The sequence below is a fragment of the Pleurodeles waltl genome, chromosome 2_2 (assembly GCF_031143425.1).
Source record: "Pleurodeles waltl isolate 20211129_DDA chromosome 2_2, aPleWal1.hap1.20221129, whole genome shotgun sequence".
NCBI classification, from domain to species: domain Eukaryota; kingdom Metazoa; phylum Chordata; class Amphibia; order Caudata; family Salamandridae; genus Pleurodeles; species Pleurodeles waltl.
Window position 1 is genome coordinate 307,216,800 of NC_090439.1, and position 24,800 is coordinate 307,241,599.

The 24,800-nt window shown below is 48.9% G+C and overlaps 1 protein-coding gene across 1 annotated transcript in view; it reads right to left on the reverse strand.

The window, feature by feature from the left end:
• The window catches only part of LOC138282351 (uncharacterized), a 453,679-nt gene that overhangs the window by 224,050 nt on the left and 204,829 nt on the right, over positions 1–24,800 (reverse strand). Inside the window, exon 8 of the mRNA XM_069219772.1 lies at positions 24,178–24,294. Within this exon, the coding sequence (XP_069075873.1) occupies positions 24,178–24,294 (117 nt within the window). The remainder of the gene's footprint in view (positions 1–24,177; positions 24,295–24,800) is intronic.

Genomic DNA, 24,800 nt, shown 5'->3' on the forward strand with positions numbered 1-24,800 from the left:
AACCAGGCCCCAGCACCAGCGTTCTTTACCTAAAAATGTAACATTGTTTCCACAATTGGCACACCTCTGGCATACAGATAAGTCCCTTGTAAAAGGTACCAATGGTACCAAGTGCCCTGTGACCAGGGAAGGTCCCTAAGGACTGCAGCATGTGTTGTGCCACCCTAAGGGACCCCTCACATAACACATTCACACTGCCAGTGCAGATTGTGTGTGTTGGTGAGGAGAAAAAGGCAAAGTTGATATGGCATCCCCCCAAGGGTGCCATGCCCACAAAATACTGCCTGTGGCATAAGTAAATGACCCCTCTAGCAGGCCTTAAAGCCCTAAGGCAGGGTGCACTGTACCACAGGTGAGTGTATAGCTGCATGAGCACAATGCCCCTACAGTGTCTAATTTAATTCTTAGACATTTAAAGTACAGTGTGGCCATATTAAGTATACGGTCTGGGAGTTTGTCAAAACGAACTCCACAGTTCCATAATGGCTACACTGAATACTGGGTAGTTTGGTATCAAACTTCTCAGAATAATAAACCCACACTGATGCCAGTGATGGATTTATCAAAAAATGGACACAGAGGGCATCTTAGAGATGCCCCCTGTATTTTACCCAATCCTTCAGTGCAGGACTGACGGGTTTGTGCCAGCCTGCCACTGAGACGAGGTTCTGACCCCCTGGGGTGAGAGCCTTTGCGCTCTCTGAGGCCAGAAACAAAGTCTGCACTGGGTGAAGGTGCTTCACACCTCCCCTCTGCAGGAACTGTAAAACCTGGCGGTGAGCCTCAAAGGCTCAGGCTTCGTGTTACAATGCCCCAGGGAATTCCAGCTAGTGGGGATGCCCAGCACCCACGTTTGGCAGCAAGTCCAGAGGGATAATTAGGAAAAACAAGGAGGAGTCACCACCTCAGCCAGGACCACAACTAAGGTGTCCAGAGCTGGAGTGACCCCCCTCCTTGCAGAATCCTCCATCTTAGTTCGGAGGACAGGGACCAATAGGTACAGGAATGTGCTCTCCTCTCCAAAAGGGAGTGAGCACAAGGAGGGTGTAGCCACCCTCATGGACAGTAGCCATTGGTTACTGCCCTCTAACCCCTAAAAACACCCCCCAAATCTTGTATTTAAGGGCTCCCCGAACCAAGCTAGCCAGATTCCAGACGACCTCACAAGGAGGACTGCTTAGCGGAAACCCCAGCAGAGAAGGAAAGGAGCCAACAACCGACTTGGCCCCAGCCCTACCAGCATGTCTCCTGCTTCAAAGAACCTGCAGGAGTAAAGTGAAGTGTCCTGCAGGTCCAGCGACCTCTGAAAAACCTCCAGAGGACTGCCTGCATCACAGAGTATCAAGAACTCCTGTGGACAGCAGCCCTGTCCAAAGAAGAACAGAAGAAACTTCTTCTGAAGGACTCCCACCTCACTCCAGAGGCGTGAGTCCTAACCACTCTGCATCCAATGCCCACGGCCAGAGTCCAGGTGGCCCAACCAACCAGAGAGGAACCCCCAGACGACAGCGGTCAATTGCCCACCCTGGGTTGACCTCTCCACGACAACGCCTGCAGAGGGAATCCCGTCGATTCCCCTGACCGCGACTGCCCTGGACGGCAAAGGACCCACTGCACCACAGCTCTTGGAGAAATCAACACCCAATGCAGTGACAATCAACAGGTGGCCCTCTTCCCTGTCCGACCGGTTGTGTGCCTGAGATTGCACCCCACGCCAACCCCCACCCCCCCCCCCCCAAGACCTCGCATGCAGCGCCTGAGTGACCCCCGGGGTCTCCTCAGAGTTTCATTGGCAACCCGACACCCTGTTTGTACCCTGCACCCGGCCGCCCTAGTGCCTCTGAGGGTGTGGGATTGATGCCTACTTGGGGCCTCTCCTGTGCTCCTCTAATTACCCCCACCGGTCTGCCCTCCGGGCCACACGTACTTGCCTGCTGGCAGACCGAACTCTGAGTACCCTCTGTCTCTATAGGAGCCCACATTAAAATTGCTCAACTTTGACCTCTGCACCCGGCTGGCACCCGCGTTGCTGGTGGTGGGTGTTTGGGGTAGACTTAAACACCCAATGGTGGACTACCTATAACCCGGAGAATGGAAGGATAAGTTACTTACCTGTAAATCCTAGTTCTCTTCCTGGGTTATCCTCATCAAAGTCATAAACCATGAATATTCCCGACCTCGTGCGGGGATCTCGGAGCATTTATAAAAAAAACACATGTATAAGTAAGAAATAAACACGAAAAATATAGCATTTTTTAGTACACAATTTTCATACCAAATTCATGTATACATGTGCACAACAGCAATGCAGACTATATTGATAAACAGGCTAAAATGCTTTACTCCCTTTTATAATTACAAGAAGAACTTTCCAAAGCCCCATAGCTGGGCCCAGGAAAAGAAGCAGTAGCAACATATGTGAAAAAAAGAGAGAAAAAATACATTGAAAATAATGGAGCATTATTAGCCAATAGGGTGGATGCAGGTTAATACAGCAGAATCACAAAATTTGGCACCATGCCTTTAAGACCCTGAGCACCTCCAGTATCCCACCATGCCTCAGGGGTGAAGGAGAGGTGACAGTTGGTTCAGTTAGGTCAGTACTTTTTTACGGTGACAACACATCAACAGATTAGAGAGATGGTCTGTCCTACACTTCTAGGAGACTTGCGTCCGGGGAAAAGGGTGGGTTGTTTATTACTTTGATGAGGATACCCCTGGAAGAGAACTAGGATTTACAGGTAAGTAACTTATCCTTCTCTTCCAGGGGATCCTCATCAATAGTCATAAACATTGAATAGATTAGCAAGCCCATCCCTTACCCCTGCGGACTGTAACAGAAGTGCAGGAAAAAGACATACACTGTGCAAACAAATTTCTCAGAGACGCTTGCCCAACCTGAGCGTCTGCTCTGGCATCTGAGTCCAAACAGTAATGCCTAGTAAATGTATGTACAGATTTCCATGTAGCAGCCTTACAGATTTCAGAAATGGGAACATTATTAAGGAGGGCAGCAGTAGCCGCCTTTCCTCTTGTCGAATGAGCCTTAGGCCTAGCTAATAACTGTTTGTTAGCCAATTGATATGCAGTAACAATACATGAAACTATCTGTAAGGAAATGCCTCCTTGGCATGGTTACCCCCTGACTTTTTGCCTTTGCTGATAAGTTTTGATTTGAAAGTGTGCTGAGGCCTGCTAATCAGGCCCCAGCACCAGTGTTCTTTCCCTAACCTGTAATTTTGTTTTCACAACTGGCACACCCTGGCATCCAGGTAAGTCCCTTGTAACTGGTACCCCTGGTACCAAGGGCCCTTATGCCAGGGAAGGTCTCTAAGGGCTGCAGCATATCTTATGCCACCCTGGGGACCCCTCACTCAGCACAGACACTGCTTGTCAGCTTGTGTGTGCTGGTGAGGACAAAACGAGTAAGTCGACATGGCACTCTCCTCAGGGTGCCATGCCAACCTCACACTGCCTATGCAGTATAGATAAGTCACCCCTCTAGCAGGCCTTACAGCCCTAAGGCAGGGTGCACTATACCATAGGTGAGGGCACCAGTGCATGAGCACTGTGCCCCTACAGTGTCTTAGCAAAACCTTAGACATTGTAAGTGCAGGGTAGCCATAAGAGTATATGGTCTGGGAGTCTGTTTTACACGAACTCCACAGCACCATAATGGCTACACTGAAAACTGGGAAGTTTGGTATCAAACTTCTCAGCACAATAAATGCACACTGATCCCAGTGTACATTTTATTGTAACATACACCCCAGATGGCACCTTAGAGGTGCCCCCTGAAACCTTAACCAACTACCCGTGTAGGCTGGTTTTAGCAGCCTGCCACACTAGAGACATGTTGCTCGCCACATGGGGATAGTGCCTTTGTCACTCTGTGGCTAGTAACAAAGCCTGTACTGGGTGGAGGTGCTTCACACCTCCCCCTGCAGGAACTATAACACCTGGCGGTGAGCCTCAAAGGCTCACCCCCTTTGTTACAGCACCACAGGGCACTACAGCTAGTGGAGTTGCCCGCCCCCTCCGGCCACAGCACCACTTTTGGCGGCAAGGCCGGAGGAGATAATGAGAATAACAAGGAGGAGTCACTGGCCAGTCAGGACAGCCCTTAAGGTGTCCTGAGCTGAGGTGACTAACTTTTAGAAATCCTCCATCTTGCAGATGGAGGATTCCCCCAATAGGGATAGTAATGTGACCCCCTCCCCTTGGGAGGAGGCACAAAGAGGGTGTACCCATCCTCAGGGCTAGTAGCCATTGGCTACTAACCCCCCAGACCTAAAAACGCCCTTAAATTTAGTATTTAAGGGCTCCCCTGAACCTAGGAACTAGGATTCCTGCAACCTAAGAAGAAGACTGCTAAGCTGAAAACCCCTGCAGAGAAGACGGAGACACCAACTGCTTTGGCCCCAGCTCTACGGCCTGTCGCCCCACTTCTAAAGACACTGCTCCAGCGACACCTTCCCCAGGGACCAGCGACCTCTGAATCCTCAGAGGACTGCCCTGCTCTAGAAGGACCAAGAAACTCCCGAGGACAGCCGCCCTGTTCACCCAAGACTGCAACTTTGTTTCAAAGGAGCAACTTCAAGACAACTGCGTTTCCCGCCGGAAGCGTGAGACTTGCTACTCTGCACCCGACGCCCCCAGCTCGACTTGTGGAGAAACAACACTTCAGGGAGGACTCCCCAGCGACTACGAGACTGAGTAGCCAGAGTTGCCCCCCCCTGAGCCCCCACAGCGACGCCTGCAGAGGGAATCCCGAGGCTCCCCCTGACCACGACTGCCTGCTTCCGAGATCCCAACGCCTGGTAAAGACTCTGCACCCGCAGCCCCCAGGACCTGAAAGATCGGAACTCCAGTGCAGGAGTGACCCCCAGGAGGCCCTCTCCCTTGCCCAGGTGGTGGCTACCCCGAGGAGCCCCCCCCCCTTGGCTGCATCGCTGAAGAGACCCCTTGGTATCCCATTGATTTCAATTACAATTAATAACGTGGTATGAGTATTAGCTTGTTTCTGATACAAATTCTTTGCACTGCTATAAAAACACTACTGTGGGATTCCCAACACCGTGAATGGAATAAATCAAGCATACAAATCTACTGAAGACCCAGAGCTTGAGAAACATTCACATAGGTTGTAGCTAGTTTGTGGAAAATCATTAGCAATTCATCCATGAACAACAGCCCTCAAAACAGACACACAAACACATCAGTAGAAAAGTCAGACAATGATTAGAATTTTTAAAGGGAATCAAACTGGACAAAATCTGGTCCTTTGCTGATGCTTTTGGGGGGTGGAGGGGTCTCAGAATCCTTGAAAGGTTGGTAGGGTTCTTTGAAAAAACGTGTTTCCGACCTGACCAAGTAGACTTGCATTTACTGGAGCTCAAGTTCAATACCAGTGAAAGATAATATTTTGGATTATGACCAACACAAGTACTGAAGACTGAACAGAAAATTCTGAATACTATTTTCTGTACCACTGGTAGGCTTTACAGTTTGTTAAAGACAGGTTAAACGCAAGATGATTTATTGATATTTTCATAGCCTCTAAAGTGCTGCAACACAAACACTGTAGTTGTACTGTCAGCATAGCAACAAGGCACTGGTCAGCTCAACATGGAGAGAAAGCTGTACTAAAGACCGAATCCTTTTAAGTATCATTTAAAAGTATTTTACATTTCCCATTACCAATTTGATTGTCAACCAAAAGTGACAGACCGTATGCTGAGATTCTTAACTGCTTTGGCAGGAGTAGGCATAACACCTCGTTCCTCTGATTATAATGCTCAATAATTAAGAAATAATATAATTCATGTAGGAAGTTGGCTCTGTATGTGCTATTTCAAAGTAAGGAATAGCATGCACAGAGTCCAAGGGTTCCCCTTAGAGGTAAAATAGTGGTAAAAAGAGATAATACTAATGCTCTATTTTGTGGTAGTGTGGTCGAGCAGTAGGCTTATCCAAGGAGTAGTGTTAAGCATTTGTTGTACATGCACAGACAATAAATGAGGTACACACACTCAGAGACAAATCCAGCCAATAGGTTTTGTATAGAAAAATATATTTTCTTAGTTTATTTTAAGAACCACAGGTTCAAATTTAACATGTAATATCTTGTTTGAAAGGTATTGCAGGTAAGTACATTAGGAACTTTGAATCATTTCAATTGCATGTATACTTTTCAAGTTATTCACAAATAGCTATTTTAAAAGTGGACACAGTGCAATTTTCACAGTTCCTGGGGGAGGTAAGTTTTTGTTAGTTTTACCAGGTAAGTAAGGCACTTACAGGGTTCAGTTCTTGGTCCAAGGTAGCCCACCGTTGGGGGTTCAGAGCAACCCCAAAGTTACCACACCAGCAGCTCAGGGCCGGTCAGGTGCAGAGTTCAAAGTGGTGCCCAAAACGCATAGGCTTCAATGGAGAGAAGGGGGTGCCCCGGTTCCAGTCTGCCAGCAGGTAAGTACCCGCGTCTTCGGAGGGCAGACCAGGGGGGTTTTGTAGGGCACCGGGGGGGACACAAGCCCACACAGAAATTTCACCCTTAGCGGCGCGGGGGCGGCCGGGTGCAGTGTTAGAACAAGCGTCGGGTTCGCAATGGAAGTCAATGAGAGATCAAGGGAACTCTTCAGCGCTGCAGGCAGGCAAGGGGGGGCTTCCTCGGGGAAACCTCCACTTGGGCAAGGGAGAGGGACTCCTGGGGGTCACTTCTTCAGTGAAAGTCCGGTCCTTCAGGTCCTGGGGGCTGCGGGTGCAGGGTCTTTTCCAGGCGTCGGGACTTAGGTTTCAGAGAGTCGCGGTCAGGGGAAGCCTCGGGATTCCCTCTGCAGGCGGCGCTGTGGGGGCTCAGGGGTGACAGGTTTTGGTACTCACAGTCGTAGAGTAGTCCGGGGGTCCTCCCTGAGGTGTTGGTTCTCCACCAGCCGAGTTGGGGTCGCCGGGTGCAGTGTTGCAAGTCTCACGCTTCTTGCGGGGAGATTGCAGGGTTCTTTAAAGTTGCTTCTTTGGATAAAGTTGCAGTCTTTTTGGAGCAGGTCCGCTGTCCTCGGGAGTTTCTTGTCGTCGTCGAAGCAGGGCCGTCCTCAGAGGATTCAGAGGTCGCTGGTCCCTTGGGAAGGCGTCGCTGGAGCAGAGTTCTTTGGAAGGCAGGAGACAGGCCGGTGAGTTTCTGGAGCCAAGGCAGTTGTTGTCTTCTGGTCTTCCTCTGCAGGGGTTTTCAGCTAGGCAGTCCTTCTTCTTGTTGTTGCAGGAATCTAATTTTCTAGGGTTCAGGGTAGCCCTTAAATACTAAATTTAAGGGCGTGTTTAGGTCTGGGGGGTTAGTAGCCAATGGCTACTAGCCCTGAGGGTGGGTACCCCCTCTTTGTGCCTCCTCCCAACGGGAGGGGGTCACAATCCTAACCCTATTGGGGGAATCCTCCATCTGCAAGATGGAGGATTTCTAAAAGTTAGTCACCTCAGCTCAGGACACCTTAGGGGCTGTCCTGACTGGCCAGTGACTCCTCCTTGTTCTCATTATTTTCTCCGGCCTTGCCGCCAAAAGTGGGGGCCGGGGCCGGAGGGGGCGGGCAACTCCACTAGCTGGAGTGTCCTGCGGTGCTGTGACAAAGGGGTGAGCCTTTGAGGCTCACCGCCAGGTGTTACAGCTCCTGCCTGGGGGAGGTGTTAGCATCTCCACCCAGTGCAGGCTTTGTTACTGGCCTCAGAGTGACAAAGGCACTCTCCCCATGGGGCCAGCAACATGTCTCTAGTGTGGCAGGCTGCTGGAACTAGTCAGCCTACACAGACAGTCGGTTAAGTTTCAGGGGGCACCTCTAAGGTGCCCTCTGGGGTGTATTTTGCAATAAAATGTACACTGGCATCAGTGTGCATTTATTGTGCTGAGAAGTTTGATACCAAACTTCTCAGTTTTCAGTGTAGCCATTATGGTGCTGTGGAGTTTGTGCAAAACAGACTCCCAGACCATATACTCTTATGGCTACCCTGCACTTACAATGTCTAAGGTTTTGTTTAGACACTGTAGGGGTACCATGCTCATGCACTGGTACCCTCACCTATGGTATAGTGCACCCTGCCTTAGGGCTGTAAGGCCTGCTAGAGGGGTGACTGACCTATACTTGCATAGGCAGTGAGAGGCTGGCATGGCACCCTGAGGGGAGTGCCATGTCGACTTACTCGTTTTGTTCTCACTAGCACACACAAGCTGGCAAGCAGTGTGTCTGTGCTGAGTGAGGGGTCTCCATGGTGGCATAAGACATGCTGCATCCCTTAGAGACCTTCCTTGGCATCAGGGCCCTTGGTACTAGAAGTACCAGTTACAAGGGACTTCTCTGGATGCCAGGGTCTGCCAAATGTGGATACAAAAGTACAGGTTAGGGAAAGAACACTGGTGCTGGGGCCTGGTTAGCAGGCCTCAGCACACTTTCAATTGTAAACATAGCATCAGCAAAGGCAAAAAGTCAGGGGGCAACCATGCCAAGGAGGCATTTCCTTACACAACCCCCCCCCCCCCCAAAACGAAAGAGGATGAGACTAACCTTTCCCAAGAGAGTCTTCATTTTCTAAGTGGAAGAACCTGGAAAGGCCATCTGCATTGGCATGGGCAGTCCCAGGTCTGTGTTCCACTATAAAGTCCATTCCCTGTAGGGAGATGGACCACCTCAACAGTTTTGGATTTTCACCTTTCATTTGCATCAGCCATTTGAGAGGTCTGTGGTCAGTTTGAACTAGGAAGTGAGTCCCAAAGAGGTATGGTCTCAGCTTCTTCAGGGACCAAACCACAGCAAAGGCCTCCCTCTCAATGGCACTCCAACGCTGCTCCCTGGGGAGTAACCTCCTGCTAATGAAAGCAACAGGCTGGTCAAGGCCATCATCATTTGTTTGGGACAAAACTGCCCCTATCCCATGTTCAGAGGCATCTGTCTGCACAATGAACTGCTTAGAATAATCTGGAGCTTTTAGAACTGGTGCTGAGCACATTGCTTGTTTCAGGGTGTCAAAGGCCTGTTGGCATTCTACAGTCCAGTTCACTTTCTTGGGCATTTTCTTGGAGGGGAGTTCAGTGAGGGCTGTCACAATGGATCCATATCCCTTCACAAACCTCCTGTAATACCCAGTCAAGCCAAGGAATGCCCTGACTTGAGTCTGGGTTTTTGGAGCTACCTAGTCCAGAATAGTCTGGATCTTGGGTTGGAGTGGCTGAACTTGGCCTCCACCTATAAGGTGGCCCAAGTAAACCACAGTTCCCTGCCCTATCTGGCATTTGGATGCCTTGATAGAGAGGCCTGCAGATTGCAGAGCCTTCAAAACCTTCTTCAGATGGACCAGGTGATCCTGCCAGGTGGAGCTAAAGACAGCAATATCATCAAGATAAGCTGTGCTAAAGGACTCCAAACCAGCAAGGACTTGATTCACCAACCTTTGGAAGGTGGCAGGGGCATTCTTTAAACCAAAGGGCATAACAGTAAACTGATAATGCCCATCAGGTGTGGAGAATGCTGTTTTCTCTTTTGCTCCAGGTGCCATTTTTATTTGCCAGTACCCTGCTGTCAAGTCAAAGGTACTTAAGAATTTGGCAGCACCTAATTTGTCTATGAGCTCATCAGCTCTAGGAATTGGATGGGCGTCTGTCTTGGTGACAGAGTTGAGCCCTCTGTAGTCCACACAAAACCTCATCTCTTTTTTTCCATCTTTGGTGTGAGGTTTGGGGACTAAGACCACTGGGCTAGCCCAGGGGCTGTCAGAGCGCTCAATTACTCCCAATTCCAGCATCTTGTGGACTTCCACCTTGATGCTTTCCTTAACATGGTCAGACTGTCTAAAAGTTTTGTTTTTGACAGGCATGCTGTCTCCTGTGTCCACATCATGGGTACACAGGTGTGTCTGACCAGGGGTTAGGGAGAAGAGTTCAGGAAACTGTTGTAGGACTCTCCTACAATCAGCTTGCTGTTGGCCAGAGAGGGTGTCCGAGTAGATCACTCCATCTACTGAGCCATCTTTTGGGTCTGATGACAGAAGATCAGGGAGAGGTTCACTCTCTGCCTCCTGATCCTCATCTGTTACCATCAACAGATTTACATCAGACCTGTCATGGAAGAGCTTAAGGCGGTTCACATGGATCACCCTCTTGGGGCTCCTGCTTGTGCCCAGGTCCACCAGGTAGGTGACCTGACTCTTCCTTTCTAGCACTGGGTAAGGGCCACTCCATTTGTCCTGAAGTGCCCTGGGAGCCACAGGCTCCGAACCCAGACTTTCTGCCCTGGTTGGAACTCAACCATTGCAGCCTTTTGGTCATACCAAAACTTCTGGAGCTGTTGGCTGGCCTCAAGGTTTTTGGTTGCCTTTTCCATGTACTCTGCCATTCTAGAGCGAAGGCCAAGAACATAGTCCACTATGTCCTGTTTAGGCTCATGAAGAGGTCTCTCCCAGCCTTCTTTAACAAGAGCAAGTGGTCCCCTTACAGGGTGACCAAACAGAAGTTCAAAGGGTGAGAATCCTACTCCCTTCTGTGGCACCTCTCTGTAAGCGAAAAGCAGACATGGCAAGAGGACATCCCATCTCCTTTTGAGCTTTTCTGGGAGTCCCATGATCATGCCTTTTAATGTCTTGTTGAATCTCTCAACTAAGCCATTAGTTTGTGGATGGTATGGTGTAGTGAATTTGTAAGTCACCCCACACTCATTCCACATGTGTTTTAGGTATGCTGACATGAAGTTGGTACCTCTGTCAGACACCACCTCCTTAGGGAAACCCACTCTGGTAAAGATACCAATGAGGGCCTTGGCTACTGCAGGGGCAGTAGTCGACCTAAGGGGAATAGCTTCAGGATACCTAGTAGCATGATCCACTACTACTAGGATATACATATTTCCCGAGGCTGTGGGAGGTTCTAGTGGACCAACTATGTCCACACCCACTCTTTCAAAGGGGACCCCCACCACTGGAAGTGGAATGAGGGGGGCCTTTGGATGCCCACCTGTCTTACCACTGGCTTGACAGGTGGGGCAGGAGAGGCAAAACTCCTTAACCTTGTGGGACATATTGGGCCAGTAGAAGTGGTTGACTAACCTCTCCCACGTCTTGGTTTGTCCCAAATGCCCAGCAAGGGGAATATCGTGGGCTAAGGTCAGAATAAACTCTCTGAACGACTGAGGCACTACCACTCTCCTAGTGGCACCAGGTTTGGGGTCTCTGGCCTCAGTGTACAGGAGTCCATCTTCCCAATAGACCCTATGTGTTCCATTTTTCTTGCCCTTGGACTCTTCAGCAGCTTGCTGCCTAAGGCCTTCAAGAGAGGGACAGGTTTCTTGTCCCTTACACAGCTCCTCCCTTGAGGGTCCCCTTGGGCCTAAGAGCTCAACCTGATAAGGTTCAAGCTCCAAAGGCTCAGTTCCCTCAGAGGGCAGAACTTCTTCCTGAGAAGAGAGGTTCTCTTTTTCTGACTGTGTTGCAGTTGGTGTCCCAACTGACTTTCCTTTTCTCTTGGTAGGCTGGGCCTTTCTTCCAGACTCCAGCTCTACTTTTTCACCCTGTGCCTTGCATTGTGCTCTTGTTTTTACACACACCAGTTCAGGGATACCCAGCATGGCTGCATGGGTTTTTAGTTCTACCTCAGCCCATGCTTAGGACTCCAGGTCATTTCCAAGCAGACAGTCTACTGGGATGTTTGAGGAGACCACCACCTGTTTCAGGCCATTGACCCCTCCCCATTCTAAAGTTACCATTGCCATGGGATGTGCTTTAGTCTGATTGTCAGCGTTGGTGACTGTATAGGTTTTTCCAGTCAGGTATTGGCCAGGGGAAACCAGTTTCTCTGTCACCATGGTGACACTGGCACCTGTATCCCTCAGGCCTTCTACACTTGTCCCATTAATAAAGAGCTGCTGCCTGTATTTTTGCATGTTAGGCGGCCAGGCAGCTAGTGTGGCTAAATCCACCCCACTCTCAGAGACTAGAGTAGCTTCAGTGTGGACCCTGATTTGCTCTGGGCACACTGTTGATCCCACTTGGAGACTAGCCATTCCAGTGTTACCTGGATTGGAGTTTGGAGTGGAACCTTTCTTGGGACAGGCCTTGTCTCCAGTTTGGTGTCCAGGCTGATTACAGCTACGACACCAGGCCTTTTTGGGATCAAAGTTTTTACCCTTGTACCCAGGATTGTTTTGTGAAGAGGCTCTGGGCCCACCCTCCTGTGCAGGTTTTTGGGGGCCTGTAGAAGACTCTTTACTATTTTTATTTTTGGCTGTCTCACCACCTTTCCCCTGGGGAGGTTTTGTGACCCCTTTCTTTTGGTCACCACCTGTGGAAGTTTTGGACACCCTAGTCTTGACCCAATGGTCCGCCTTCTTTTCCAATTCTTGGGGAGAAATTGGTCCTAGGTCCACCAGATGCTGATGCAGTTTGTCATTGAAACAATTACTTAACAGGTGTTCTTTCACAAATAAATTGTACAGCCCATCATAATTACTTACACCACTGCCTTGAATCCAACCATCTAGTGTTTTTACTGAGTAGTCTACAAAGTCAACCCAGGTCTGGCTTGAGGATTTTTGAGCCCCCCTGAATCTAATCCTATACTCCTCAGTGGAGAATCCAAAGCCCTCAATCAGGGTACCCTTCATGAGGTCATAAGATTCTGCATCTTTTCCAGAGAGTGTGAGGAGTCTATCCCTACACTTTCCTGTGAACATTTCCCAAAGGAGAGCACCCCAGTGAGATCTGTTCACTTTTCTGGTTACACAAGCCCTCTCAAAAGCTGTGAACCATTTGGTGATGTCATCACCATGTTCATATTTAGTTACAATCCCTTTAGGGATTTTCAACATGTCAGGAGAATCTCTGACCCTATTTATGTTGCTGCCACCATTGATGGGTCCTAGGCCCATCTCTTGTCTTTCCCTTTCTATGGCTAGGATCTGTCTTTCCAAAGCCAATCTTTTGGCCATCCTGGCTAACTGGATGTCCTCTTCACTGGAGTTATCCTTAGTGATTTCAGAGTTGTTGGTCCCTCCTGTGAGGGAACCTGCATCTCTGACTATTATTTGTGGAGTCAGGGCTTGAGAAGCCCTGTTCTCCCTAAGTAGGACTGGAGGGGGGGAATTTCCCTCCAAGTCACTATCTTCATCCTCTGTGTTGCCATCCTCAGAGGGGTTGGCTTTTTCAAACTCTGCCAAAAGCTCCTGGAGCTGTACTTTGGTAGGTTTGGAGCCCATTGTTATTTTCTTTAGTTTACAGAGTGACCTTAGCTCTCTCATCTGTAGATGGAGGTAAGGTGTGGTGTCGAGTTCCACCACATTCACATCTGTGCTAGACATTATGCTTCTAAAAGTTGGAATACTTTTTAAGAAACTAAAACTGGTTCTAGAATCTAATTCAAACTTTTAACAAACTTTTAAACTCTAAAAGAAATGCTAACAGGGACTAACACAAGGCCCTAGCAGGACTTTAAAGAATTTAGAAAACTTTTCAAATTGCAAAAATCAATTTCTAATGACAATTTTTGGAATTTGTCGTGTGATCAGGTATTGGCTGAGTAGTCCAGCAAATGCAAAGTCTTGTACCCCACCGCTGATCCACCAATGTAGGAAGTTGGCTCTGTATGTGCTATTTCAAAGTAAGGAATAGAATGCACAGAGTCCAAGGGTTCCCCTTAGAGGTAAAATAGTGGTAAAAAGAGATAATACTAATGCTCTATTTTGTAGTAGTGTGATCGAGCAGTAGGCTTATCCAAGGAGTAGTGTTAAGCATTTGTTGTACATACACAGACAATAAATGAGGTACACACACAGAGACAAATCCAGCCAATAGGTTTTGTATAGAAAAATATCTTTTCTTAGTTTATTTTAAGAACCACAGGTTCAAATTTAACATGTAATATCTTGTTTGAAAGGTATTGCAGGTAAGTACATTAGGAACTTTGAATCATTTCAATTGCATGTATACTTTTCAAGTTATTCACAAATAGCTATTTTAAAACTGGACACTTAGTGCAATTTTCACAGTTCCTGGGGGAGGTAAGTTTTTGTTAGTTTTACCAGGTAAGTAAGGCACTTACAGGGTTCAGTTCTTGGTCCAAGGTAGCCCACCGTTGGGGGTTCAGAGCAACCCCAAAGTTACCACACCAGCAGCTCAGGGCCGGTCAGGTGCAGAGTTCAAAGTGGTGCCCAAAACGCATAGGCTTCAATGGAGAGAAGGGGGTGCCCCGGTTCCAGTCTGCCAGCAGGTAAGTACCCGCGTCTTCGGAGGGCAGACCAGGGGGGTTTTGTAGGGCACCGGGGGGGACACAAGCCCACACAGAAATTTCACCCTTAGCGGCGCGGGGGCGGCCGGGTGCAGTGTTAGAACAAGCGTCGGGTTCGCAATGGAAGTCAATGAGAGATCAAGGGAACTCTTCAGCGCTGCAGGCAGGCAAGGGGGGGCTTCCTCGGGGAAACCTCCACTTGGGCAAGGGAGAGGGACTCCTGGGGGTCACTTCTTCAGTGAAAGTCCGGTCCTTCAGGTCCTGGGGGCTGCGGGTGCAGGGTCTTTTCCAGGCGTCGGGACTTAGGTTTCAGAGAGTCGCGGTCAGGGGAAGCCTCGGGATTCCCTCTGCAGGCGGCGCTGTGGGGGCTCAGGGGTGACAGGTTTTGGTACTCACAGTCGTAGAGTAGTCCGGGGGTCCTCCCTGAGGTGTTGGTTCTCCACCAGCCGAGTTGGGGTCGCCGGGTGCAGTGTTGCAAGTCTCACGCTTCTTGCGGGGAGATTGCAGGGTTCTTTAAAGTTGCTTCTTTGGATAAAGTTGCAGTCTTTTTGGAGCAGGTCCGCTGTCCTCGGGAGTTTCTTGTCGTCGTCGAAGCAGGGCCGTCCTCAGAGGATTCAGAGGTCGCTGGTCCCTTGGGAAGGCGTCGCTGGAGCAGAGTTCTTTGGAAGGCAGGAGACAGGCCGGTGAGTTTCTGGAGCCAAGGCAGTTGTTGTCTTCTGGTCTTCCTCTGCAGGGGTTTTCAGCTAGGCAGTCCTTCTTCTTGTTGTTGCAGGAATCTAATTTTCTAGGGTTCAGGGTAGCCCTTAAATACTAAATTTAAGGGCGTGTTTAGGTCTGGGGGGTTAGTAGCCAATGGCTACTAGCCCTGAGGGTGGGTACCCCCTCTTTGTGCCTCCTCCCAACGGGAGGGGGTCACAATCCTAACCCTATTGGGGGAATCCTCCATCTGCAAGATGGAGGATTTCTAAAAGTTAGTCACCTCAGCTCAGGACACCTTAGGGGCTGTCCTGACTGGCCAGTGACTCCTCCTTGTTCTCATTATTTTCTCCGGCCTTGCCGCCAAAAGTGGGGGCCGGGGCCGGAGGGGGCGGGCAACTCCACTAGCTGGAGTGTCCTGCGGTGCTGTGACAAAGGGGTGAGCCTTTGAGGCTCACCGCCAGGTGTTACAGCTCCTGCCTGGGGGAGGTGTTAGCATCTCCACCCAGTGCAGGCTTTGTTACTGGCCTCAGAGTGACAAAGGCACTCTCCCCATGGGGCCAGCAACATGTCTCTAGTGTGGCAGGCTGCTGGAACTAGTCAGCCTACACAGACAGTCGGTTAAGTTTCAGGGGGCACCTCTAAGGTGCCCTCTGGGGTGTATTTTGCAATAAAATGTACACTGGCATCAGTGTGCATTTATTGTGCTGAGAAGTTTGATACCAAACTTCTCAGTTTTCAGTGTAGCCATTATGGTGCTGTGGAGTTTGTGCAAAACAGACTCCCAGACCATATACTCTTATGGCTACCCTGCACTTACAATGTCTAAGGTTTTGTTTAGACACTGTAGGGGTACCATGCTCATGCACTGGTACCCTCACCTATGGTATAGTGCACCCTGCCTTAGGGCTGTAAGGCCTGCTAGAGGGGTGACTGACCTATACTTGCATAGGCAGTGAGAGGCTGGCATGGCACCCTGAGGGGAGTGCCATGTCGACTTACTCGTTTTGTTCTCACTAGCACACACAAGCTGGCAAGCAGTGTGTCTGTGCTGAGTGAGGGGTCTCCATGGTGGCATAAGACATGCTGCATCCCTTAGAGACCTTCCTTGGCATCAGGGCCCTTGGTACTAGAAGTACCAGTTACAAGGGACTTCTCTGGATGCCAGGGTCTGCCAAATGTGGATACAAAAGTACAGGTTAGGGAAAGAACACTGGTGCTGGGGCCTGGTTAGCAGGCCTCAGCACACTTTCAATTGTAAACATAGCATCAGCAAAGGCAAAAAGTCAGGGGGCAACCATGCCAAGGAGGCATTTCCTTACACAACCCCCCCCCCCCCCAAAACGAAAGAGGATGAGACTAACCTTTCCCAAGAGAGTCTTCATTTTCTAAGTGGAAGAACCTGGAAAGGCCATCTGCATTGGCATGGGCAGTCCCAGGTCTGTGTTCCACTATAAAGTCCATTCCCTGTAGGGAGATGGACCACCTCAACAGTTTTGGATTTTCACCTTTCATTTGCATCAGCCATTTGAGAGGTCTGTGGTCAGTTTGAACTAGGAAGTGAGTCCCAAAGAGGTATGGTCTCAGCTTCTTCAGGGACCAAACCACAGCAAAGGCCTCCCTCTCAATGGCACTCCAACGCTGCTCCCTGGGGAGTAACCTCCTGCTAATGAAAGCAACAGGCTGGTCAAGGCCATCATCATTTGTTTGGGACAAAACTGCCCCTATCCCATGTTCAGAGGCATCTGTCTGCACAATGAACTGCTTAGAATAATCTGGAGCTTTTAGAACTGGTGCTGAGCACATTGCTTGTTTCAGGGTGTCAAAGGCCTGTTGGCATTCTACAGTCCAGTTCACTTTCTTGGGCATTTTCTTGGAGGGGAGTTCAGTGAGGGCTGTCACAATGGATCCATATCCCTTCACAAACCTCCTGTAATACCCAGTCAAGCCAAGGAATGCCCTGACTTGAGTCTGGGTTTTTGGAGCTACCTAGTCCAGAATAGTCTGGATCTTGGGTTGGAGTGGCTGAACTTGGCCTCCACCTATAAGGTGGCCCAAGTAAACCACAGTTCCCTGCCCTATCTGGCATTTGGATGCCTTGATAGAGAGGCCTGCAGATTGCAGAGCCTTCAAAACCTTCTTCAGATGGACCAGGTGATCCTGCCAGGTGGAGCTAAAGACAGCAATATCATCAAGATAAGCTGTGCTAAAGGACTCCAAACCAGCAAGGACTTGATTCACCAACCTTTGGAAGGTGGCAGGGGCATTCTTTAAACCAAAGGGCATAACAGTAAACTGATAATGCCCATCAGGTGTGGAGAATGCTGTTTTCTCTTTTGCTCCAGGTGCCATTTTTATTTGCCAGTACCCTGCTGTCAAGTCAAAGGTACTTAAGAATTTGGCAGCACCTAATTTGTCTATGAGCTCATCAGCTCTAGGAATTGGATGGGCGTCTGTCTTGGTGACAGAGTTGAGCCCTCTGTAGTCCACACAAAACCTCATCTCTTTTTTTCCATCTTTGGTGTGAGGTTTGGGGACTAAGACCACTGGGCTAGCCCAGGGGCTGTCAGAGCGCTCAATTACTCCCAATTCCAGCATCTTGTGGACTTCCACCTTGATGCTTTCCTTAACATGGTCAGACTGTCTAAAAGTTTTGTTTTTGACAGGCATGCTGTCTCCTGTGTCCACATCATGGGTACACAGGTGTGTCTGACCAGGGGTTAGGGAGAAGAGTTCAGGAAACTGTTGTAGGACTCTCCTACAATCAGCTTGCTGTTGGCCAGAGAGGGTGTCCGAGTAGATCACTCCATCTACTGAGCCATCTTTTGGGTCTGATGACAGAAGATCAGGGAGAGGTTCACTCTCTGCCTCCTGATCCTCATCTGTTACCATCAACAGATTTACATCAGACCTGTCATGGAAGAGCTTAAGGCGGTTCACATGGATCACCCTCTTGGGGCTCCTGCTTGTGCCCAGGTCCACCAGGTAGGTGACCTGACTCTTCCTTTCTAGCACTGGGTAAGGGCCACTCCATTTGTCCTGAAGTGCCCTGGGAGCCACAGGCTCCGAACCCAGACTTTCTGCCCTGGTTGGAACTCAACCATTGCAGCCTTTTGGTCATACCAAAACTTCTGGAGCTGTTGGCTGGCCTCAAGGTTTTTGGTTGCCTTTTCCATGTACTCTGCCATTCTAGAGCGAAGGCCAAGAACATAGTCCACTATGTCCTGTTTAGGCTCATGAAGAGGTCTCTCCCAGCCTTCTTTAACAAGAGCAAGTGGTCCCCTTACAGGGTGACCAAACAGAAGTTCAAAGGGTGAGAATCCTACTCCCTTCTGTGGCACCTCTCTGTAAGCGAAAAGCAGACATGGCAAGAGGACATCCCATCTCCTTTTGAGCTTTTCTGGGAGTCCCATGATCATGCCTTTTAATGTCTTGTTGAATCTCTCAACTAAGCCATTAGTTTGTGGATGGTATGGTGTAGTGAATTTGTAAGTCACCCCACACTCATTCCACATGTGTTTTAGGTATGCTGACATGAAGTTGGTACCTCTGTCAGACACCACCTCCTTAGGGAAACCCACTCTGGTAAAGATACCAATGAGGGCCTTGGCTACTGCAGGGGCAGTAGTCGACCTAAGGGGAATAGCTTCAGGATACCTAGTAGCATGATCCACTACTACTAGGATATACATATTTCCCGAGGCTGTGGGAGGTTCTAGTGGACCAACTATGTCCACACCCACTCTTTCAAAGGGGACCCCCACCACTGGAAGTGGAATGAGGGGGGCCTTTGGATGCCCACCTGTCTTACCACTGGCTTGACAGGTGGGGCAGGAGAGGCAAAACTCCTTAACCTTGTGGGACATATTGGGCCAGTAGAAGTGGTTGACTAACCTCTCCCACGTCTTGGTTTGTCCCAAATGCCCAGCAAGGGGAATATCGTGGGCTAAGGTCAGAATAAACTCTCTGAACGACTGAGGCACTACCACTCTCCTAGTGGCACCAGGTTTGGGGTCTCTGGCCTCAGTGTACAGGAGTCCATCTTCCCAATAGACCCTATGTGTTCCATTTTTCTTGCCCTTGGACTCTTCAGCAGCTTGCTGCCTAAGGCCTTCAAGAGAGGGACAGGTTTCTTGTCCCTTACACAGCTCCTCCCTTGAGGGTCCCCCTGGGCCTAAGAGCTCAACCTGATAAGGTTCAAGCTCCAAAGGCTCAGTTCCCTCAGAGGGCAGAACTTCTTCCTGAGAAGAGAGGTTCTCTTTTTCTGACTGTGTTGCAGTTGGTGTCCCAACTGACTTTCCTTTTCTCTTGGTAGGCTGGGCCTTTCTTCCAGACTCCAGCTCTACTTTTTCACCCTGTGCCTTGCATTGTGCTCTTGTTTTTACACACACCAGTTCAGGGATACCCAGCATGGCTGCATGGGTTTTTAGTTCTACCTCAGCCCATGCTTAGGACTCCAGGTCATTTCCAAGCAGACAGTCTACTGGGATGTTTGAGGAGACCACCACCTGTTTCAGGCCATTGACCCCTCCCCATTCTAAAGTTACCATTGCCATGGGATGTGCTTTAGTCTGATTGTCAGCGTTGGTGACTGTATAGGTTTTTCCAGTCAGGTATTGGCCAGGGGAAACCAGTTTCTCTGTCACCATGGTGACACTGGCACCTGTATCCCTCAGGCCTTCTACACTTGTCCCATTAATAAAGAGCTGCTGCCTGTATTTTTGCATGTTAGGCGGCCAGGCAGCTAGTGTGGCTAAATCCACCCCACTCTCAGAGACTAGAGTAGCTTCAGTGTGGACCCTGATTTGCTCTGGGCACACTGTTGATCCCACTTGGAGACTAGCCATTCCAGTGTTACCTGGATTGGAGTTTGGAGTGGAACCTTTCTTGGGACAGGCCTTGTCTCCAGTTTGGTGTCCAGGCTGATTACAGCTACGACACCAGGCCTTTTTGGGATCAAAGTTTTTACCCTTGTACCCAGGATTGTTTTGTGAAGAGGCTCTGGGCCCACCCTCCTGTGCAGGTTTTTGGGGGCCTGTAGAAGACTCTTTACTATTTTTATTTTTGGCTGTCTCACCACCTTTCCCCTGGGGAGGTTTTGTGACCCCTTTCTTTTGGTCACCACCTGTGGAAGTTTTGGACACCCTAGTCTTGACCCAATGGTCCGCCTTCTTTTCCAATTCTTGGGGAGAAATTGGTCCTAGGTCCACCAGATGCTGATGCAGTTTGTCATTGAAACAATTACTTAACAGGTGTTCTTTCACAAATAAATTGTACAGCCCATCATAATTACTTACACCACTGCCTTGAATCCAACCATCTAGTGTTTTTACTGAGTAGTCTACAAAGTCAACCCAGGTCTGGCTTGAGGATTTTTGAGCCCCCCTGAATCTAATCCTATACTCCTCAGTGGAGAATCCAAAGCCCTCAATCAGGGTACCCTTCATGAGGTCATAAGATTCTGCATCTTTTCCAGAGAGTGTGAGGAGTCTATCCCTACACTTTCCTGTGAACATTTCCCAAAGGAGAGCACCCCAGTGAGATCTGTTCACTTTTCTGGTTACACAAGCCCTCTCAAAAGCTGTGAACCATTTGGTGATGTCATCACCATGTTCATATTTAGTTACAATCCCTTTAGGGATTTTCAACATGTCAGGAGAATCTCTGACCCTATTTATGTTGCTGCCACCATTGATGGGTCCTAGGCCCATCTCTTGTCTTTCCCTTTCTATGGCTAGGATCTGTCTTTCCAAAGCCAATCTTTTGGCCATCCTGGCTAACTGGATGTCCTCTTCACTGGAGTTATCCTTAGTGATTTCAGAGTTGTTGGTCCCTCCTGTGAGGGAACCTGCATCTCTGACTATTATTTGTGGAGTCAGGGCTTGAGAAGCCCTGTTCTCCCTAAGTAGGACTGGAGGGGGGGAATTTCCCTCCAAGTCACTATCTTCATCCTCTGTGTTGCCATCCTCAGAGGGGTTGGCTTTTTCAAACTCTGCCAAAAGCTCCTGGAGCTGTACTTTGGTAGGTTTGGAGCCCATTGTTATTTTCTTTAGTTTACAGAGTGACCTTAGCTCTCTCATCTGTAGATGGAGGTAAGGTGTGGTGTCGAGTTCCACCACATTCACATCTGTGCTAGACATTATGCTTCTAAAAGTTGGAATACTTTTTAAGAAACTAAAACTGGTTCTAGAATCTAATTCAAACTTTTAACAAACTTTTAAACTCTAAAAGAAATGCTAACAGGGACTAACACAAGGCCCTAGCAGGACTTTAAAGAATTTAGAAAACTTTTCAAATTGCAAAAATCAATTTCTAATGACAATTTTTGGAATTTGTCGTGTGATCAGGTATTGGCTGAGTAGTCCAGCAAATGCAAAGTCTTGTACCCCACCGCTGATCCACCAATGTAGGAAGTTGGCTCTGTATGTGCTATTTCAAAGTAAGGAATAGAATGCACAGAGTCCAAGGGTTCCCCTTAGAGGTAAAATAGTGGTAAAAAGAGATAATACTAATGCTCTATTTTGTAGTAGTGTGATCGAGCAGTAGGCTTATCCAAGGAGTAGTGTTAAGCATTTGTTGTACATACACAGACAATAAATGAGGTACACACACAGAGACAAATCCAGCCAATAGGTTTTGTATAGAAAAATATCTTTTCTTAGTTTATTTTAAGAACCACAGGTTCAAATTTAACATGTAATATCTTGTTTGAAAGGTATTGCAGGTAAGTACATTAGGAACTTTGAATCATTTCAATTGCATGTATACTTTTCAAGTTATTCACAAATAGCTATTTTAAAACTGGACACTTAGTGCAATTTTCACAGTTCCTGGGGGAGGTAAGTTTTTGTTAGTTTTACCAGGTAAGTAAGGCACTTACAGGGTTCAGTTCTTGGTCCAAGGTAGCCCACCGTTGGGGGTTCAGAGCAACCCCAAAGTTACCACACCAGCAGCTCAGGGCCGGTCAGGTGCAGAGTTCAAAGTGGTGCCCAAAACGCATAGGCTTCAATGGAGAGAAGGGGGTGCCCCGGTTCCAGTCTGCCAGCAGGTAAGTACCCGCGTCTTCGGAGGGCAGACCAGGGGGGTTTTGTAGGGCACCGGGGGGGGACACAAGCCCACACAGAAATTTCACCCTCAGCGGCGCGGGGGCGGCCGGGTGCAGTGTTAGAACAAGCGTCGGGTTCGCAATGGAAGTCAATGAGAGATCAAGGGATCTCTTCAGCGCTGCAGGCAGGCAAGGGGGGGGGGGCTTCCTCGGGGAAACCTCCACTTGGGCAAGGGAGAGGGACTCCTGGGGGTCACTTCTGCAGTGAAAGTCGGGTCCTTCAGGTCCTGGGGGCTGCGGATGCAGGGTCTTTTCCAGGCGTCGGGACTTAGGTTTCAGAGAGTCGCGGTCAGGGGAAGCCTCGGGATTCCCTTTGCAGGCGGCGCTGTGGGGGCTCAGGGGGGACAGGTTTTGGTACTCACAGTCGTAGAGTAGTCCGGGGGTCCTCCCTGAGGTGTTGGTTCTCCACCAGCCGAGTTGGGGTCGCCGGGTGCAGTGTTGCAAATCTCACGCTTCTTGCGGGGAGATTGCAGGGTTCTTTAAAGTTGCTTCTTTGGATAAAGTTGCAGTCTTTTTGGAGCAGGTCCGCTGTCCTCGGGAGTTTCTTGTCGTCGTCGAAGCAGGGCAGTCCTCAGAGGATTCAGAGGTCGCTGGTCCCTTTGGAAGGCGTCGCTGGAGCAGAGTTCTTTGGAAGGCAGGAGACAGGCCGGTGAGTTTCTGGAGCCAAGGCAGTTGTTGTCTTCTGGTCTTCCTCTGCAGGGGTTTTCAGCTAGGCAGTCCTTCTTCTTGTTGTTGCAGGAATCTAATTTTCTAGGGTTCAGGGTAGCCCTTAAATACTAAATTTAAGGGCGTGTTTAGGTCTGGGGGGTTAGTAGCCAATGGCTACTAGCCCTGAGGGTGGGTACACCCTCTTTGTGCCTCCTCCCAAGGGGAGGGGGTCACAATCCTAACCCTATTGGGGGAATCCTCCATCTGCAAGATGGAGGATTTCTAAAAGTTAGAGTCAGCTCAGGACACCTTAGGGGCTGTCCTGACTGGCCAGTGACTCCTCCTTGTTATTCTCATTATTTTCTCCGGCCTTGCCGCCAAAAGTGGGGGCCGGGGCCGGAGGGGGTGGGCAACTCCACTAGCTGGAGTGTCCTGCGGTGCTGTGACAAAGGGGTGAGCCTTTGAGGCTCACCGCCAGGTGTTACAGCTCCTGCCTGGGGGAGGTGTTAGCATCTCCACCCAGTGCAGGCTTTGTTACTGGCCTCAGAGTGACAAAGGCACTCTCCCCATGGGGCCAGCAACATGTCTCTAGTGTGTCAGGCTGCTGGAACTAGTCAGCCTACACAGACAGTCGGTTAAGTTTCAGGGGGCACCTCTAAGGTGCCCTCTGGGGTGTATTTTGCAATAAAATGTACACTGGCATCAGTGTGCATTTATTGTGCTGATAAGTTTGATACCAAACTTCTCAGTTTTCAGTGTAGCCATTATGGTGCTGTGGAGTTTGTGCAAAACAGACTCCCAGACCATATACTCTTATGGCTACCCTGCACTTACAATGTCTAAGGTTTTGTTTAGACACTGTAGGGGTACCATGCTCATGCACTGGTACCCTCACCTATGGTATAGTGCACCCTGCCTTAGGGCTGTAAGGCCTGCTAGAGGGGTGACTGACCTATACTTGCATAGGCAGTGAGAGGCTGGCATGGCACCCTGAGGGGAGTGCCATGTCGACTTACTCGTTTTGTTCTCACTAGCACACACAAGCTGGTAAGCAGTGTGTCTGTGCTGAGTGAGAGGTCTCCAGGGTGGCATAAGACATGCTGCAGCCCTTAGAGACCTTCCTTGGCATCAGGGCCCTTGGTACTAGAAGTACCAGTTACAAGGGACTTATCTGGATGCCAGGGTCTGCCAATTGTGGATACAAAAGTACAGATTAGGGAAAGAACACTGGTGCTGGGGCCTGGTTAGCAGGCCTCAGCACACTTTCAATTGTAAACATAGCATCAGCAAAGGCAAAAAGTCAGGGGGCAACCATGCCAAGGAGGCATTTCCTTACAATTCAGTTATGCACTTTCTCTGCCTAATCTTCAGGAAACCCACACCAGGATTTAAACAGAGCAAATGTTAATGCTACAAGTTTGCATATGTTCAATTAATCATCAAAATAATTCCATTAAATGTGGTATGTTGCCCAACTTACTCGATACATTTTAAGTCCCTCGTCACGTTCAATATCCAATGCCATTCGTCTCAGAAATGTTACTCTGTCTTCATTCTCAGCTGGAGGAACCTTTAGCAAGAATGGATATTCTTTAGCCTGTTGACAAAGCAAAAAGTAAAGCATGCAGTCAATCATAATGCACTGAGATGCCACAACACAAGAACAACAGACTATAGTTGACAGCGGAAACTAAGTAATAGCACCTCAAACAAATAAGCCACCAAAACCTAATCACCCAGGAATAGACACTCTTGAGTTGAATAGATCAGACTAGTGCTTCCATTTCTACATTACCCAACAGTGTGTGGCTAGAGGTGATATTACACAAGCAAGAGCTAGGCCATCCCTAGGCCATCTCTCACGACAATGCAGATCCAACTTAGCAAAATACAACATGCATCACTAAGCTGCAAAGTTCCAACGGGTTAGTTAAAAAGATGCATCTCTAAGAATGTTTCTATTTTAGATAAGGACACTGTTCATTGACCTGCTGATTATATATCTGTAAGTCAAGCATAATGGACAGAGGTTTGAGGGAAGACAAGTATTTTACATCTAAAAGCAGCAATTAACTATTAATAGAGGTGCTTTCAGATCTATCT